A 17,695-nucleotide genomic window follows, 5' to 3' on the forward strand; every position below is an offset into this window, starting at 1 on the left:
GAATTGTGCAATTTTTTAAGATTGCTGTCAGAATCTAACTCTAGACATATCCATGTACATATTCATAATTTTTCCTCCCTTGGCTTACCAAACATAGCCCCGCTCCATTCCCTCAACCGATTTAAACCAGAGTTTCAATTTAATACATATTTGATTGTGTGGAATATCTACTATTTATATATGAATCTTGTATCCCTTATATACTTGTCATTTTTATTATTTGATTATAAATCTCACAATAAGCCAGATCCGTGCCAACAAATTCAGCAATTTTGTCTATACATATTTCCTATTTGTTCATGAATCTGGGGTCAAAACTAATTGTAGACTTTTTCAGGTTTTGATCATGAATTTTGAGGTAGACCATGTTGTATTCCATACTAGGAATTTATCCCTCAATTTGAATGGAATCTGTCACAGACTCTTATTCCGTCATGTCTCAGGTGTCACCTCCTTATGTCAGGCCTCCCCACACTATTCCCACACATCACATTTCCGTATTTTTCAGCCACACAGTGTGGGAATTACCCCACAACACCACAAACATCACTTATTTTGGAAATCTCCACAATATTAATTATTCCCACACCCTTCCCACCTCACTGCAGCTTCACCACTACACCACAATAGGTCCCCCTTCATATATAAGTAGTAGATTAGTATATATATGTATAACACAATATAATAGACCACTTTTTTTGCTCATTTGTATGCCAGCTCCTCCTCCAGGGGCAATTCAACATATGGTAGAATATAGAACACTTTCGCACTTTTGCCCCTTTGGCAGGAAAGTGTTCTGGGGCATTCAAAACATGTTTAGTAGTATATATGAATATATTCCCATCTTTATTTGACCCTCTAAAGCGCCCTACATCAATACATGTAGTGTATGTATAGGAAAACACAAAATAGGTTCGCATTTTTTGGTTTTTAGCTATATTGACTTGAGAAAAATGTCCCCAACATCTATTTAATAGTAGGAATAATGTGTCAGGAGCTCAGGACCACATAGAAAGATCTTGTTGTGTAGTGCATTCACCTTCTCCTGGTGGTTTACCCCCTGTGAAATTTTTTCCTGTAGGACTGGACCTTAATTGAGGCAGGGAGTCTATGTATATGTATATTTGGAGTAGATGTATCATATAGCTAACCCATGACACCCATAGTATCTCTCTACAGGAACAAAAAGATAGAAAATCGCATTTTTGACATTTTTGATGTTTTTTAGTACCTTACCATTGTACATCTGGTCAATCATGTTCATATATCATTAGAATAGTGTATACACTTAATTTTACAATGAAGATCAGTTCAAAATAGGTTGTAGGTTTGAGATACTGCATATACTTGCTATTTCTACTGATAAGGGGTCAATACCTTCAAAACATCGAAATTTTAATAATCAAAAACTTGGAGTACATTTCAAATATATTCAGTATCATATGTATAGATTTACAGAACAATCCAACAAGAATTGAGTGCTGAGGAAGTAAAATAAATCAAAAATTGAGCGTGGGAAAGTTCAAAAACCCAAAACATCGAAAATGGTCAGTTGAGTTAGTTGTAGGACTTTAATGCTGCATCAACTTACTTTACCACTACATTCCTTCCACATATCTTCCACCCTCAGGGCAAAGTGTAGTATAGGTTCCTTGTGCACTACAACATATTTCCTATTAAAATTCAATGAAATCTTTGATCTATATCATGTGTAAATGTGACTTTTGTGTGACATGTTTCAATTGTCATATTTCACACATATGTTCCTTTGCTTCCCTTTCACTCAATACTAAATGCATAATGGCGCCTACACGCCGAGTCCCCGACTCCATTTCCCACAAGCCGCCAAACCACAATCTCTCCCGCAATTCTAGCAGTTTACCTCACCTGACATTTATTTTGTGTTCCTGCAGCCAACTAATACCCTTCTATACCCCACACATTATTTCAACATTCACAGTATGGGCTGTGCATCCAGCCATTGTGTCATAGTTCAGTGAAAGCCCGTTCTTTTTGGATTGCTTGAACTCCCCTTCCTATGAAGCCCGGTATGGCCCATCCCCACCCTGAGGCTAAGTAGTGGAGCTCCACTTCCCCTTCCACCACACCCACACATTTTGACAATTTTTCCCTATCTTTTATTTATTTATTTATTTATTTGTTCACACTCTATCTAGATTACACCCTGACCAGTGACTGCTGCTACTCAAGGTCGCAAAGTGAGATTGACACTTCAATTCATCCACATTACTGACACTAACATTGCTTATATACACACACACACACCCAGTATCATACAAAACCGAAACCAAACAAAATGGTGCCACTTTGGGCATCTGTCACCAACACTTTCACCTTGCGAACATCTGACATTGTCAGGTCCAAACCCACAGATGCCCTACATGTTTGCCCCAGCCATCTTAGCTGCCTTCCTAGTGGGACCCACATGGGCAGGAGGAGCATCTGCCTTGTGTTTGCCTATAGGGTCAGCGGGCATTCCAATGCCATTGGGAAGGGCAGTCTTTGTCCTCTCTGTCAACAGTAGAACACACAGGGACTTTAAAGTAGTCTGGTAGATGCGTGAGCCAAACTCACAGTTGCAACAGGACTTCCACCGCTACTGGAGTCCCCTTGTCCAATTGCTTGGAGTACTCAGAGGGATGGATGAGGCTCCCATCCGCATCACGCACATTTGGCACCACCACAGGCACATCATCCAAGCCGTGCAGATCGATCACTGTTTTAAAATGACCTTACAGATCTGGCATGTCCTTGATGGTCCAGCCATCGACCTCTGCTATTATCAGCATTTTCTCCCAAGACACAATGGAGCTCTTGCCTTTTCCTACTGTGGAGGCACAGGTTGGAGTCTCCTTTTTACCTGAGAACCGCTGCTTGAGAATGTCTGTATCTGTGTTAGAAACCATTCACATTCTCCATTGTGAAGATACTCACCACCTGTAAAGGTCACATCCATGTCTGACCCGCACATGTCAGAATGCAGTCACCCATGCAATGTGAGACTCACTTTCAAAATCCTCCAAGGAAAACTCTGGAACAACGTTGTACATGGACACTGCTGCCTCCGGAAACAGAGGCTCAGTATGCACCACAAAATGCAGTGGGTCAGTGCCTGAGATGCCTCCATTCCATATGAATTGAATGTCCTCACATTTGTCTTTATGTCACTTATGAGCTGATATGGGCTGCACACTTTGTAGCAAACTCACTGGACTTCCTGATCTTTTTGCAAGCACTTACGACATACATCAAAGTGTTTGCTGCCTTCTTGCTGCACATGACATCTTCTGCTGGATAAGAGTCGTCCAATGTTTGCAGCTCAAACTGAGCTTTGACAGTATGGACATCCTTGACCTCAGGCTGTTGTGCATGTCAGTTGAAGCACTTCCTCACAGATGATGATCACCATACCTGTCTCAAAGTTGGCAGTGTAAAATACAGGTCAATGCGAGAGTGTTTCCCTCTGAGCTCGAGCATCGCTGGAAATAGGATGCTGAAGCACAGACCTTTGTTGTCAAACCATTGTTTACTTCAGATTTTTGAGTCCCAGAAGCGAGGGTTGTTGGACTGAGCCAGTGCACCCAGCCATTCCGTGCTGGTGGCATTGGGCTCATTTTCACACACTATTAAGGCCTCCACAAGCAGACCGGGATGCATGGTGTATAGAGTAGTAAGGGATTTGAGGTTGAAGGTTTCTGTGGAACTCATTGTGTGTCAATCACACTTTAACATTCCAGCCACCCCACCATTTAACCTGCCCCCAGGCCCAATCATGTGATTGCGACCTCATTACTCCTTGTGATTAATCTGTGTTTCACTATCATTGCTGTGCTGCGCTGTCTTGCTGTCATTGAGACTATGTTCCATGACCCAGCCCTTGAGACCGCTCGCCAATCAAAGAAGTGTCCCATCTCCGATTTCCAGAGAACCATGTCACACTCATTCATTGGTGACAGCACGTGACTGCCACATTCACACTGCATTCCGTGCTCATAGCACACAATTCATTTGCTGGCTCTCAGATCTGCAGCCTAGGAGTGCCGTACCACAGTTTATCATACATATGTTGCACAGATCGCTGCAGACTTTTATGCACAAATGTGACTGTTATCAGTATCTGTCCTACAAGATCTCGTGCAACAGACATATTTATCCTTTGCAGCCTCCTGTGCAATCAGATGTGTGAGATTCAGCGATTCTGCATACACCACATCCACAGTCGAGTCGTTTGCTACCACTGTCACAAATGCTGCACCATAATATGGCCAATGTCAGCACATTTGTACCACTCACACTGTGCAGCCTACCTTGTAGCATTCCAGGCTCACTGAATAAACTCTCGCTGGCCACCACAATCCCATTCATGTGGTGTGATGCCCTAACATCAGCACATTTGCTGACTGTGAAGGTGGTCCTCCCTCGTTCTTGATGTTGAACTGCTCTGCCAATGTCAGACTCAGATCCCAGCCCCAAACCCATGCACAGGACTATGTACAAAATACCAGGGCTCCCCCCTCTTTGGCAACATCTTGGTGATGAGATAATGTAGCGGACATGGTGTGTTGACCAGGAAGCCAAACTTTCTGTCACAGTCCTTCATCATTATACTCATCAAATGACCAGGCCCAGGCTCCATACATTTTTTTGATCAATCAGACTGCCTGATTTGTCAGTCAGGCTGTATGATCAGTCCAGGCCACTTCAATTCATATTCATTCAAAAAGGATGAAGCTGTGTCTCATTAGGAGGTGTCACAATACCTGAGATGCAGAGAGTCACACCCACTACCTCCTGAGCAGGACTCTGATCAGGCTCATAGTTTGACATACCTGAGACAGAGAGCTACACCAGTCAAATCCAGCCATCATACTCAGCACTGCCTGTGGACTCTGTGCTCATCAGCAGTGTGTGCGATATGACTCATATAGGCTGTAAACTGCTGGGCCTGTACCTTGTCCTACGTAAGTTCACCAAACATAGACTTGCACAAGCATGCTGATGACAGTGGAAGCAGAACAGACCAAGACACCAAGACACCGACACTCCACTTCTCCACTTATTGCAATTATGCATGTATCTTGATAACCACCACAGAATACCCTGTCATAGACCTATCAGACATAGTTCCAAGGATGCGAGATCATGTGATGTTGAAAGGCTAGTGTGTCTATATTTGCAACACTGAACAGAACTGATCCCAACCCACTACATGCAGATTTCATTGCCTTCCTCATATGAGAGGGCATCATCCAATTTTTTTTCAATAATGCAGCCAAAGGTTATGCAGTAGCAGACTCATTTAACAATGTGTAGAAGGCATAGACACAAGTGCCCCAAAGAAGATGATCAGATAGCATCCACGAGCACTCCATTGTGTGTGTTTTTTTTTGGAAGAAACACATGTCTGACTTACGATCATAGACAAGCCTCAGTGTCAATTGTATGATATGGAAACCCAAATTCTCTCTATATGGTAGCTACAGCACACAAGTTTGTCACATCATACTTGCCTTACAATGTCACATCATGCCAACCCCAGTATCGTGTGTACTAGTGTGGTGTGAGGCAAAGTCATCAGATCCAAGTGCCATTTCAGGCTGTTGTGGACCCAGGGATATCAAACTTCATTCCAGAAGATGGCCTTCTAGCCTGCACCACGTTCTGATGATGTGTCCATGTGACAAGTAACACCTTGACTGTACTGGTCTCACTTTCTGTGGTGGCCTTGAACAATCCTGCACATTTGAAACACATCCCTCACCAGTGCCTGAGACCATCCTGACAGTGACAACCACCGTGCCTACCAACACCAGAATCACAGGATTCTGCAGACAACTCAGGGATCATGGCCACCTGCACCCCAGTCTGATCACGACACCGTTGAAAGCCCTGCTCCACCTATTGCCAGACATGATTAGCAGTGCAGTCCAAGACATGATGATCATGTTTGAAGATGAAGGTGCATTCATATTTGGTCAGTTGAGTGCTGCCACATCGATCACACTTTCCAAGCTTACACTATGACAGTCGAACGTTGCATTAATGTAAGCCAAAGGCAAGGCTATACCTTAACCTTCATTTCCCTTCTCACATCAACTAGGTCTAAATGTGATTCCCATCTCACATTAGACTTTTTCCGTCAAAACGTATTCAGATCATGAAACTTGGGGAAAACTGGAAATATGGACCATGGTTTGAAACCAAGGTATGGGTTGACTAGTCTGAGGACTAAGCTAACAGACTTTATCTTTTGAGGGTCACCTAGTATTCATGTCCATGCATGATTCCCACATCATGCAGGACACCGCATGCAATTGCTTGGGGCGACTCCTTTCACACCATGTGTGCCTGCAAAGAGAAGATTATATCCAAGTGCTTCAGAGCCATCATGGAGCCATTTGTGCCAGAGAACTTTCAGCGGCTGTGCAGTGTGTTGTATGATAGCAAAGCAGTCGTGACTGGCTCCTGTGCCATTACCATGCTTCTTGGCCCAGGTGAGCATGCTCCATGAGACCTTAATATCCTGGTCAACCAGTGCTATTTCAGCCTCATTAATGCCTTCTTCCGCATCACACTCTCATATGAGTGGGTCAATCACAATGTTGCACCTCATGACACATTTGAGGGTGCATTGGAACAATTTGTGCATTACAAACAGGGAAGCACTGTCATCACTGTCTCCTCCATGAATGACACTTCCTTGTTTAAAGTGGTGCTAGCTGCTCCTTCCACTGCAGACATGGTTTTCATGTCTCCTGGCGGGCTGTGTACATTTTATCCGACACTTACCCTCAAAAACAATGCCATTTTGTCCTTAACAGGGTTCCTTATTGAGCCTGAGATGAGCATTGGCAGTGTCTGGAGCGAACACTTTTGTATGTATGATGATGCACAATTCCTCAGCACAGAGTGTGGACGAACTTGCCCTAGCCTGTGGCGCAATGTGCGAGATGACAGATTGTCTCTTGTTGTCCAGTGGGACCACTGATATCTGCTCCAGAACCTCATGTGCAAATCTCACACTATTTGGAGGCTTGCTGAGGCCTGCGAGAATGTGCATTGCAAATTTCATTCAATTCCTGGCATGTACAGGCCACTCCTGCCACCAAAGTGCATGGTCTCAGATCTCAACACAGTTGTGGATGCCTGCTTCCTCATAAGCAGGCACTCATATGTGAGTGGCCTGCCAGTTTCTTCTGTTTCAGACATTACACCATACTGATCTTACTTGCAACAGAAATCCCCAGGTGATAGTGAAGGCTTTGTTGTATGCCACAGCTGCTGATGTCTCCGCAGATTGTGCCTGTGTGTTTGCAAGAGGGAAGAGAGCACATGGAATGCATCGACTGATCTTGAAGTCAATTTTTGGGTCAATACTTTGGCCCAAAATAAGTTTGTTGTGCCAATTTCACGATATAGGAAAACATTTCTTGTCATCCCCAACCACCTGACATTGCTCATGCCTTATGCATACACCATTTATTGTGAAGACCTGTGCAAGCTTTCCCTCCCCCCAATGCTTTCATGCGCAATCTGTTCTCACACATGGGAATCAACCATGAGATCAAAGGCAATGTGCTAGTAATCAAACATCCCAAGCAAGACAGGAACAAGGTTCTGGATGTGACTGAAGGTGACTTACCACTTATCCACATGTTACTGGATGGGTACACAGCATTTTCCTTCACTGCAAGTAATGCACTGACAGTCAACACACAGGGGTGGGCTGAGCAAAATGCTTTGGAATCAGTTTAAGTAGCGAAGGTTGGGAGAGATGAACAAGGGCCTTGCCACGTGTTTTGTATTTGTGTGGTATCTCTAAATAATAACATTGTGCTTTACATGCATGTCTTGTTACTAGGACTGATGGAACTGCTCATGTACCAATATTGAACTGTGCTGACCTGTTCAATTTCTGTTGTTCTGCATGTGAGAGCATGCATCTGATTTTTCACTGGGGTATAAATGCAGGCCATGCAGATGTGACATGGATGTGCCAAAGTGAGGTGGTGGCCACCCATAAGTCAATCATGCATGATATGGTCATCAGTTTGCCGGTCAAGGTGCAATAAACTGATATGATTCAGGTCTGCTCTAGTACATGAAAGGTATTTCAGCTGCTCAGAATTGAATTGCCATCATGCTCTATAGAGTGCGACACCCAACACTCCTTGGGAAAGCCAGGAGGGCAGCTATCCTGTGGGTGTCCATAGAGACACCTCCCAAAGATTCTGAATGATGGACTGCTCACTCACTCGCTTCAGAGATGAGCATGCAAGCAAACCTTGGTGTATCGGCAAATACAATGCAGACTGATAGGTCACTAGCGACAGTCTCAATCATGCCTGATTGGCTTCATGAGAAATTCATGTGCAGAACTTGGCATAGTGCACTCACCACTAAACACAGTGGGGCATGTCAGGATGTGCTCAAGAGCAAAGATGACGGTTGAGTGTCTTTTGACTGAAATATGATAGTTGGCTGCCCGGATTTTCTGACAAGTGGCGATGTCCTGCATGATGTGGGAATCATGCATGGACATGAATACTAGGTGACCCTCAAAAGATAAAGTCTGTTAGCTTAGTCCTCAGACTAGTCAACCCATACCTTGGTTTCAAACCATGGTCCATATTTCCAGTTTTCCCCAAGTTTCATGATCTGAATACGTTTTGACGGAAAAAGTCTAATGTGAGATGGGAAATGAAGGTTAAGGTATAGCCTTGCCTTTGGCTTATTCACTTTGGCTAGAGAAAACCATAGAGAAAAGTACAAAGCCAATAAAAAACCTATCCAAAAAGACCGTGTTTCAATTCCTGCCAACTGCATTATTTTTTTGACTGTGTTTCAATTCCTGCCAACTGTCTTATTTTTGCTACCTACTTTTCTCTAGTGTTTCTTTACTTTACTTTTTCATTAGGATGCTTTGACTCACCTGACACTTCATAAAATTGTACCCATAAGGTATGATGTCATAAGACTCCACAGATACTCCTGCAGGTATTCTGTTGAAAGATATTATGTCATCAAGCTCTAGATTATTCTACTCTACAATGACATCATTCATGATGTCATTTCCTTCTAGAATATTCTGCTCCACAATGACTCACTCTGACTCACTCATGGAAGGTTCTGGAATCTTTTGCTCCACAATGATGTCACTCTTGATGTCATTATGATGTCATTACTCCACATTCCAGAATGTTCTGCTCCACAATGATGTCATAGCTCCATCTTTCACTTGTATTTTATTCTTTTATTGGGTTTGACCCAATATTTTGATTGGTCCTCCTTATTTTTTATTGTTTGTGAACCTAGGTTACTTTCCCACACAAAATGTATATAAGGAGAGCCCATTCTCCCCCAAAAAAAATATGATCTCCCATTTGTAGCAATCTGCCTCTCAGATATTTCACTTGCAAAGTTAGTCCCTTTGAAGTGAGACAAGTGCAGGGAAAAGAATTCCCTTGAGATTATAAGTTTCTTACCTTAGAAACTTATTAGTGTCATAGACCAAGCGTTCTTGGTCATATATATAGTCTTTGAGACCCCTTTGTCTCATTGCTCTGTGCCCTTTGACTAAGCGATCTTAGTCATCTATCATATTGTTGAGACCACGTCTCACTAGTTGTCCCATAGACCAAGCGATCTTGAACATATATCGTATATTTGAGACCATTGTCTCACAGTCAGGTGTCCATAGACTAAGCGATCTTGGTCATATTTTGTATATTTGAGACCACGTCTCACTAGTTCCAGTATCCAAGTCCAGAGCCTAGAAGGAGATTTCCTAGGCAAATACATTCCAGAAACCGAATTACGTGTCTAGAAGCTTATTCCTAGACAAGAGATTTGAGTTTCAATAAAAAAAAGTAAAGCTCCGGCTAGGTTGATCTTTATAAAAAGATTAGTTTAGCGAGCCTCCCAAGAACTCACACGTTATCTACCACGAAATAGGAAAAGTCGTAGACCGTGTTAATCGAGGACTGGCAAGCAGTCTTATCCAAAGTGTAATTGTGGTGTCATTACATTTACACGACTTTATATAAGACCCTCGGTTATTAAGACAGCGGCAGGACTGGCAAGTGATGGAAGACTTCCTCCACCAGTTTCCTTGACATACAGAACTAACAAAGTTGCATGAGCCAGGCACCCAGGAAAGCATAATGTGATAGGGCTCACACTGTGACAGAGAGGACCCAAAGAGAGAAGAAACCATCAGACACACATTTGTGTTGGAAGCTATGCAAACACATCAAGCGTATTTACAGCACAGCAGTATACACCTGGCATGTGATTTCCTCAATGTTGAGTGCTTGTGTGCGTGATCGACATGGATGGGACTCACTGAGGTCTGGACCCCCATTCTCTTGGCCCAAGACACGCACACACAGATCTTCCAGGCGGTCTCACTGGACCTAAACACTTCAAAGGGATGACAATGGTACAGTGTCTTTTACTGAGAGTTGCATGTGAGACAAGCAAGAACACATTGAAGGGGCAGACCAAACCACACTGCCAATGAATATTTGAATCGACTTCTGAAATCATGAATCAGGATGAGAGAATCACATTGACAGTCCGAAAACACAGACCAGATGTACGATGATGCTCAAGATCTGTGCAGGCTCAAAGTCATGCACCTTGATGACAGGTGTAGATGAAAAAATGGACAGGGTGAGGATTGAGCGATGCCAGTTGTCTCAACCATGCCCCTGGATTTGTATCAAATAACCAAGAAGCCTCTGCATCTAGCTGTGGCCAGCCTTGGGCCAGTCATCCATCATGGTGCCAGACCATATGCTGCACGTCAAAAAGATGTGCACTGAAGTGATAATCCCCCATGTAAATGGCACCACAGAGCATGTATGTACAGTCACTGGTGGCACATGGCACAGTGAGGGTTGGTGAAGGCAAAATCTTAGGCCCAGATACGCTGATGTCAAAGACAAGGAGAGGTGGCAGCTCACACACAAACACATGGGCTCGCACCACTCCATGGTATTGTCTGCATGAGTGTGTCAGCAATGAGGATGAGCACACATTAACCTGTGCTTGCAAGGAGTAGTTGATCCAGGTTTGTGTAGACATGGAGTTGGCTGTCATGTCACCTAGGCAGGAGTCTGCCACCACCTTGTGCCAAGTTTGAGTATCACACACTGTAGGCAGACTATTTCTGGCATACACAGACCTCGTCTAATTACCATCTGTACTGCAGCCTTGGACACACCAAGGGACAAAATGCACTTGGGAAGCTTGTTGTGATGTCAGTACATCGAGTATCCATCCAGCTGAACAGCCAACCTGCCCGCGCCTTGGGAAGTCTGTGGGACTGAACAAGCTTAGCAGGTCATGAAAACGGTCACGAGATTCATCAACAAGATTTGTGCACTGCAAATTCTCCTCGGATGAACAGATCATCTGCAAAAGGTCAGAGACAGCGATATTCATTGGCCCAATGGCACGCCACTACGTCATCCATCCCGAGTCAGCTTGGAGAAAGGCATAAAGGAGCACCATGAAGACAGCATCATATGCACAAGACCAATCCATATCAGACCATCTGTAACCCGCTGTGAGAGGTTTATCAGCCACATTCTTATCTGCTTGCAGCTCGGCAAGATCATGGAGGACCGCTCCTGATCGTATGTGAAGGCTGTGTCCAAGTCTTGCTGTTACGACTGGGATAGTTCTGCTGTTGCCGGTCAAGATAGACCTGTCGGGCGAACAGTTCGTCGGCCTTCCTAATACAAGGAAGGTTTCTGGTGGTTCCTACTGCACGAGCTGCGGCTTCTGTGCAGGATCAGCGGCGAGTGGTTTTAGCACTTCTACCGCAATCAAGGGTTTCAGGCTAAGACAGTGAGTGACTGTCTTAGAATCAGAGTTCAGGCTACTAAGGGTGGAGACCTTAGTAGATCAGGTTTCAAGGGGAAAACCCAGTAGATTAAGTTAAGGAATACATCTATGGTACATGGGGTTTATATAGGTAAAAATGGAGCGGAGTTGCCGCGACAAGAAAGGTAACAGAGATAGGAAAAAGAGTACAACCTATCAAGATAGCAAAGATAGGTGAAACTGTTACAAGAACATCTAGACGCTTGGGCCCCTACTATTTTTCTCCTAATCCTCCTCGTATCGGCCCTCGCAGCATACCCTTACCCCGACCTTACCCTTGTCATCCTTGTCATCCTCGCATTCCCTTTCGCCCTCTACCTGTCGCTTCAGCAGAGCCAGTACATCTGGCCGGACCCTTTCGCTGACGAAGCATACCCATGCTCCGTTTCACCACCTGACTAATCCTATGGATGGTCCCCCTGCCCCTACCGTCTGGACGGTAACCTATGACACAATGCATGACGCATCCCCTTTGCCCTATTTCCTTTCCTGATCTCTGACTCGGTGCGCAGTCGCACATGCGACTTATACTTAGATCCGCAGCTGCACAATCGTGCCTCTGCACGTTTAACTTCTTATTCTGATCCTTGACTCACTTTCTTATCAAAGCACGTTCTACCTCGACCGAACGTGCCTTCCTGTTATAGTCATACCCTTTACCGATTGCCTCTCCTGGTAGTACGAGTTATTACCCACTAATACGTCTCCTGTCCTCTATATAAACTCGCTACCATGTACTATATTCCCTAACTTGAATCTACTTGGTTCTTGACCTCCTACTCTCACCAGAGTGATCCTTCTGCCTCGCCAGCAGTCTATATTCTATCTTCTTATCTGCTCTTCGCGGATAAGCCTATAGTCTCGACCTTTACTCATCGACTTCGTCGACGAGCAAAGCCCCTGTTAACTAGTCGGACTTCTGTCCTTCTAATTAACAACGATCATTACGATTAACCTTCGGGTGTCGTAAGCCTAGGCCGATATAGCTTATCGTCTCGCACCCGCGTGACATAAGCTACCCGATTTGGACATAGGCGTCAAATCGTACTTGCCGAAGACACGCCAAGTACGACCCCTAACCTTGGGCTAGCCCAAGGACGTCCACAGACCGTTGACGACACAAGCTCTGTTTGAGCGTCGCCAACAGATACCATCCAAGTCGTAACAGAAACCGCCATGCGGCGCAAGATAGTATCTATGTTACAATCAAGATAGAAGAGAAGTGCGGACAGCCCGCTTGATAAGAGAATAGCCGAGTCTAGATGAGTCTAGAGTCGGCGGCATGGTTACAAGAAAAGAAAAATGAAATAGGAGTAAATGTTATTGTAACACTTGCAGCTTTGCATGGTGGTGTAGGATCCTGTGAGTAGTCTTCCCTTGTTTGCTTGGCTGCTTTGGTCAGAACACAGTGAGTGTTAAAGCATGCTCATAACTTGTTTGACCACAAAGTCTTTTCTGCTGATCAATGGTGACATGCTGAGTGATTCACAGTCCATCACAGCACTGTGCATGAGAAGCAGCAACATAGGATCCGAACCCCCCTTCATGTAAGCTTACAATTACCTTCAGCAGTGTTTTGCCTTGTGCTGAATGTCCAGTGACTGCAAACACGGGTTGAATGGGGAGTTGCTCTCGAGAGATGTGAACCTTCAAGCTCACATCTGCAGATCCCGGCATCAGTGTGATGAACGACCATGCCATGGGAGTGATAGGATACACGCCCTTTGGCAGACCAGGAACATGCACTCAACTGACAGGAAAATAGACAAGAGCACAAGTACAACATGTGAAGCCACTTGGACACACCATTGTATATAGCTTATAGACTGTTCCTTGGGAACCATTCACGATACCAAGATCTGTCGAGAGGTTGCGTGAACAAAGAATCACAGGCATGCCAACATACAATGGGATGAAGCCTGGGAGAGAGCTGGCTGAGGTAAGTGCAGACACATCTAATTCAAGCAAGTATTCCTGCATTGCCTTGTCCATAACATCTCATGTATTTTTCAACTTGTCATTGGCTGCACAGACAAACAGCTCATCTGGTTTCTGAATACAGTTGGCTCTTGCTTTCATGAGGTTGAGCTGCTGGCGCACAGCATTTAAGGTTTTCTATGGGTAACCCTAGGGTTTTATTTTCACACACCCTACCCATACCCTTGCACACCCCACCCATCAGGGGTAGGGGTATAAACTGAACCGTCAAAACAATGGTGTCACATGAAACCCACGGTTAATAGGGGTATAAATCAAACCATCAAAACAGCAGTGTCACATGAAACCCGCAGTGTCATTGAAACCCATGGTTACAAAGGATAACTAAATGCTAGAAATATGCTTATTCAATCAACTCGACATCCGATGACTCTTGTTTCCTCTTAGAATTAGTTTTCATGGCAGCTACAAGGTCTTCAAATAAGATGAGATCATGATGAGCCCAGGAGCCAAGACAGAGAAATGCTTGAATAGATGAACCCTGAAGGCGGTTGTGAGTGAAAGACAGCAAGTGGCAACCCTGTGAGAAGACCCGTTTGACTGCAGTAGACGTAGCTATGTTTTTAAATAAATTAGTTGCAAATTTATAATGCAAAGTTGAAAAAACAGTACATGGAATACTCAGATAGTCCAACGCCATTCGAAAGAGATTTGGATAGATGTGATGGTTAGAAACCCACCACTTAAGAGGCTCCTTGACATTCTCGACTGGTTTGTGGAGGTACTCGTCAAGCTCGCTAGTCCAAGATCCAATAACAGCAGTCACTGAAATATTTGCAAAGGATGTGAAGTCATCATCATCGATCTGGATAATAAGTATCAAAAACATATAATATATTGCAGTAGGAAACTTACTAAGTCATTTGTTGTGCTGGAATTGAGCACTTGCACAGGATTTGATTTTCCCTCATATTGTTTGACATATACTTCACTCGCAATCTCCTTTGCGTGGCTAATCCATTCATCGTTCCATTCTTGCTGCTGAAAGTATTCGAGCTTGAGACCAGGATGTAGAACTAAGTAAAGGTGAGTTGTCTGTGATAATAAAAATAGATTGGATGCTTACCCATTGCAATTTGGTATAAGGAAGAAAGATTGGTCATTGAATAGTAGCAGTTAATCTTCTTGCATGCGAGCTTCATAGCGGCCTTGATGGCTAGATGGTATGGGTTCGTGGTATGAGGGTTGAGATGGCAGTCGAGCTTGTCCATTGCAGGTATCACAGCAGCAATGCTCACTGAATCTTGAGAGAAGAAAAGAGTTGCTTTTTTGTATGTCTATACGCAAAGAAGAATCAGTAGCTAAACGTAATCCAAAACAAACAAGCACGCGCACCTCAAGAACAGCAACAAGATCTTTGATGATGCCCCAGTCCTTGTTGTCAAGCTCGTACTTGCGCAATTTCAATGACTTGTCAGCCATAATCCTGTCAATTGCATTCTTATAAGCAAGCACAAACTTCATCATGTTGTATGTCGAGTTCCAGCATGTGACAACATCATGTGGGATAAGTCATTCCTTGAGGTCGAGCTCACGGCAAACCTTCCACCATGCTGGGAGAGCTATTGTAGTTGAATGAATGATCGCGAATGAGAGTTTTTGTATCTGTATTGAATAGTTAGTGTATGACAGAGTTGGCAAAGAAAACATATGTTACCTTGGTGACTGTGTCACGGACAGCGGCAGTGTCTTCCAGCAGTCTGGCCTGCTCAACCTCACCCAGCTCCTGCAGCTCATCAATTTTGTCATCCTCGTCGTCACTCTCATCTTCACCCTGCTCATCTTCTTCACCCTGGCCTTCGTCATATTCAAGCATTGCATCTTCATCAACTTCACCTTCAAGGTTTTCCAGTGTGTTGTTGTTGCTGTCCTTGCCAGAGAGTGCTGTATTGAATGGTCGTAGGAGAGTCTTGGCGGAAAGTTGGAGTGTGTGATTGAAGCAGCGGGCACGATTTTCTTTGGCAAATGAGTTGGGCAATTGGTCGAGTTTTGTTGTCTGTGTGTCATTGGATGTGGAATTGTCACCATTGAAGGCGAGAATCTTCTGAGTTAGTCCAAAATCTTCAAGCATCTTTGAAATACATGTGCCAATGTAGCACCTGTGTGAGACTGAAAAACAAGGGTGAGTTGAGAGAATGATTAGATATCATTGACTCACTTCAGGAACCTCAACTATATCAAGTAGAAATGCAAGCATGATACCTTCATACTCAATATGAGCAGTCCATGCCACAAATGCGCGATGATTGGTAGCTGTCCAGGCATCTGTTCCAAAATGAACGCGACCAGGGTGCTCCTGTAATTGTGAGGTTAGTCAAATTGCTGAAGACTACATAGCAGACGCATGACACACCTGAAGCAACTTTGCAATGCGCACCCGGCACTTTTCAAAAGATGTGTTGATGTCATGAGAGATGGTTTGGTTGGAAGGAAGGGTAATGTTTGGTCAGCCAGCTGTCAAAAGATTGCGCAATTCCCAGTCATTGATGATGTTGACAGGTCGGTTGTTTTTGGTGATCCATCACACAAGATGGGTGCTATCTGTTATGGTAAGTATTCCAATGTGAAAGTACGCTGAAAAGAAGAACATACCGTAATTCTGGGTTAGTGTGAACACAATGCGAATACTTGACTGGCTGTTTGCCATTTCGTGCAAAGAGGGCAAAAACCGAGCCATTGCATTCAGAGGCTGCCTTACCACTGATGGCAGCATTGACAGTGTCTTCACCAAAGCAACGAATGGTGTGATGCTTCAGATTAGCTGTTGAAGACTTGTCCTTTGAATCCTGAAATCGGCGAACACCACCAGCACGCAATTTGCATGTGAGAGCAGCACAGGTGAAAAAGTGACATGGTGGCATATTGTGGTACTGAAAGATGACAGTAGGTTTGAAGAACGCATAGATCGGTGAATGCCAGGTTTTTTTAAGTTGTTCTAGTAGGTATTAGCATTGAAGTGAAAGGAATGATACATAAACATACCAAGTTCTTGTTCAGGACTCAGCTCAGTGCTCTCGGGCTCGCTATAATCAACCGCCTGACTTTCTTCATCGTTATCGTCACCATTCTCATCACCATGTGGGAGCGTTGTTGTTGATGAGCAAGATCTGGTAGAAACTTGAGAAGACGTTGTAGAGATAGATTTCTTGAGTTTTTTAAGTGGTCATGAAACGGCCTGGACACTCTTCTGTGCAAGGTTCTTGATAGGTGCTGTCTTTCAGGAGATAGTTGAAGACTTTGTGGAGGATGTATCAGTTGGCTTTGCCATACTGAGAGGAAGTTCCAATGACTTACCTGGTGTACCAGTGTCCATTTTATAGTATTCTGAAGCCAGTTCTCAATATATTGACCCTTTGACTCTTCACTGTTGGTCCGATTTGAGCGGTAGTGTGCCAGTAATCCGACCATGCTAGTGGTGTGTGTCCAAGTTGTGGGAAGCAACAATTAGCAGCCTGGGAGTGTTATCAAAATGCTGCCAAGTCAAGCCTTCAACAACTGAATCGGAGTGATATTCAAGCTTTAAGTTGGGTGAACCAGGTGGGTGCAACACAACAAGAAAACCCGCTACTACCCATGATACCGCAGTTCAGGTACACAGTTTGGCCTCAGTGTACCAAATATGGTATGTTACCCTAACCCGTGCAACCCCTAACCCTAACACCATGGGTTTTTCCACACCCGAGGCAACCCTTAACTGGTCATTACATTGGTCCTTTCACCAGTTCTCATTTGTCTTCGCTTTTGGGAGTTTTTCAGACGTCCCCAGTCTCCATCATACCCAAAC

At 44.2% G+C, this 17,695-nt stretch overlaps 5 protein-coding genes across 5 annotated transcripts; 1 reads left to right on the top strand and 4 right to left on the bottom strand.

Annotated features, from left to right (window-relative positions):
* Positions 1-2,398: 2,398 nt before the first annotated feature.
* On the bottom strand, positions 2,399-3,635 carry EDB93DRAFT_1103007 (uncharacterized protein; the record flags this gene model as incomplete). The annotated part of the gene is made up of 7 exons (XM_041447265.1): positions 2,399-2,528; positions 2,596-2,737; positions 2,882-2,911; positions 2,956-2,979; positions 3,029-3,133; positions 3,231-3,381; positions 3,528-3,635. The coding sequence occupies 7 exons, from the start codon at positions 3,633-3,635 to the stop codon at positions 2,399-2,401; spliced, it is 690 nt and encodes a 229-aa protein (XP_041308826.1).
* A 2,726-nt stretch (positions 3,636-6,361) lies between these two features.
* Positions 6,362-7,776, top strand: EDB93DRAFT_1103008 (uncharacterized protein; the record flags this gene model as incomplete). The annotated part of the gene is made up of 7 exons (XM_041447266.1): positions 6,362-6,515; positions 6,732-6,896; positions 6,925-6,964; positions 7,114-7,195; positions 7,269-7,288; positions 7,512-7,654; positions 7,697-7,776. The coding sequence occupies 7 exons, from the start codon at positions 6,362-6,364 to the stop codon at positions 7,774-7,776; spliced, it is 684 nt and encodes a 227-aa protein (XP_041308827.1).
* Positions 7,777-13,398: 5,622 nt separating this feature from the next.
* EDB93DRAFT_1083222 (uncharacterized protein) lies at positions 13,399-13,650 on the bottom strand (the record flags this gene model as incomplete). The annotated part of the gene is made up of 1 exon (XM_041445750.1): positions 13,399-13,650. A coding segment is annotated over one exon (252 nt), but the record flags the coding sequence as incomplete, so codon positions are not given.
* Positions 13,651-13,659: 9 nt separating this feature from the next.
* Positions 13,660-13,893, bottom strand: EDB93DRAFT_1083116 (uncharacterized protein; the record flags this gene model as incomplete). Its single annotated transcript, XM_041445740.1, has 1 exon — positions 13,660-13,893. One exon carries the CDS (start codon positions 13,891-13,893, stop codon positions 13,660-13,662), a length of 234 nt encoding a protein of 77 aa, XP_041308829.1.
* Positions 13,894-15,829: 1,936 nt separating this feature from the next.
* On the bottom strand, positions 15,830-15,985 carry EDB93DRAFT_1051851 (uncharacterized protein; the record flags this gene model as incomplete). Its single annotated transcript, XM_041444692.1, has 1 exon — positions 15,830-15,985. A coding segment is annotated over one exon (156 nt), but the record flags the coding sequence as incomplete, so codon positions are not given.
* Between the last annotated feature and the right edge of the window lie 1,710 nt (positions 15,986-17,695).

This window comes from Suillus bovinus (assembly GCF_016758785.1).
Source record: "Suillus bovinus strain UH-Sbo-P2 chromosome Unknown EDB93scaffold_19, whole genome shotgun sequence".
NCBI classification, from domain to species: Eukaryota; Fungi; Basidiomycota; class Agaricomycetes; order Boletales; family Suillaceae; genus Suillus; species Suillus bovinus.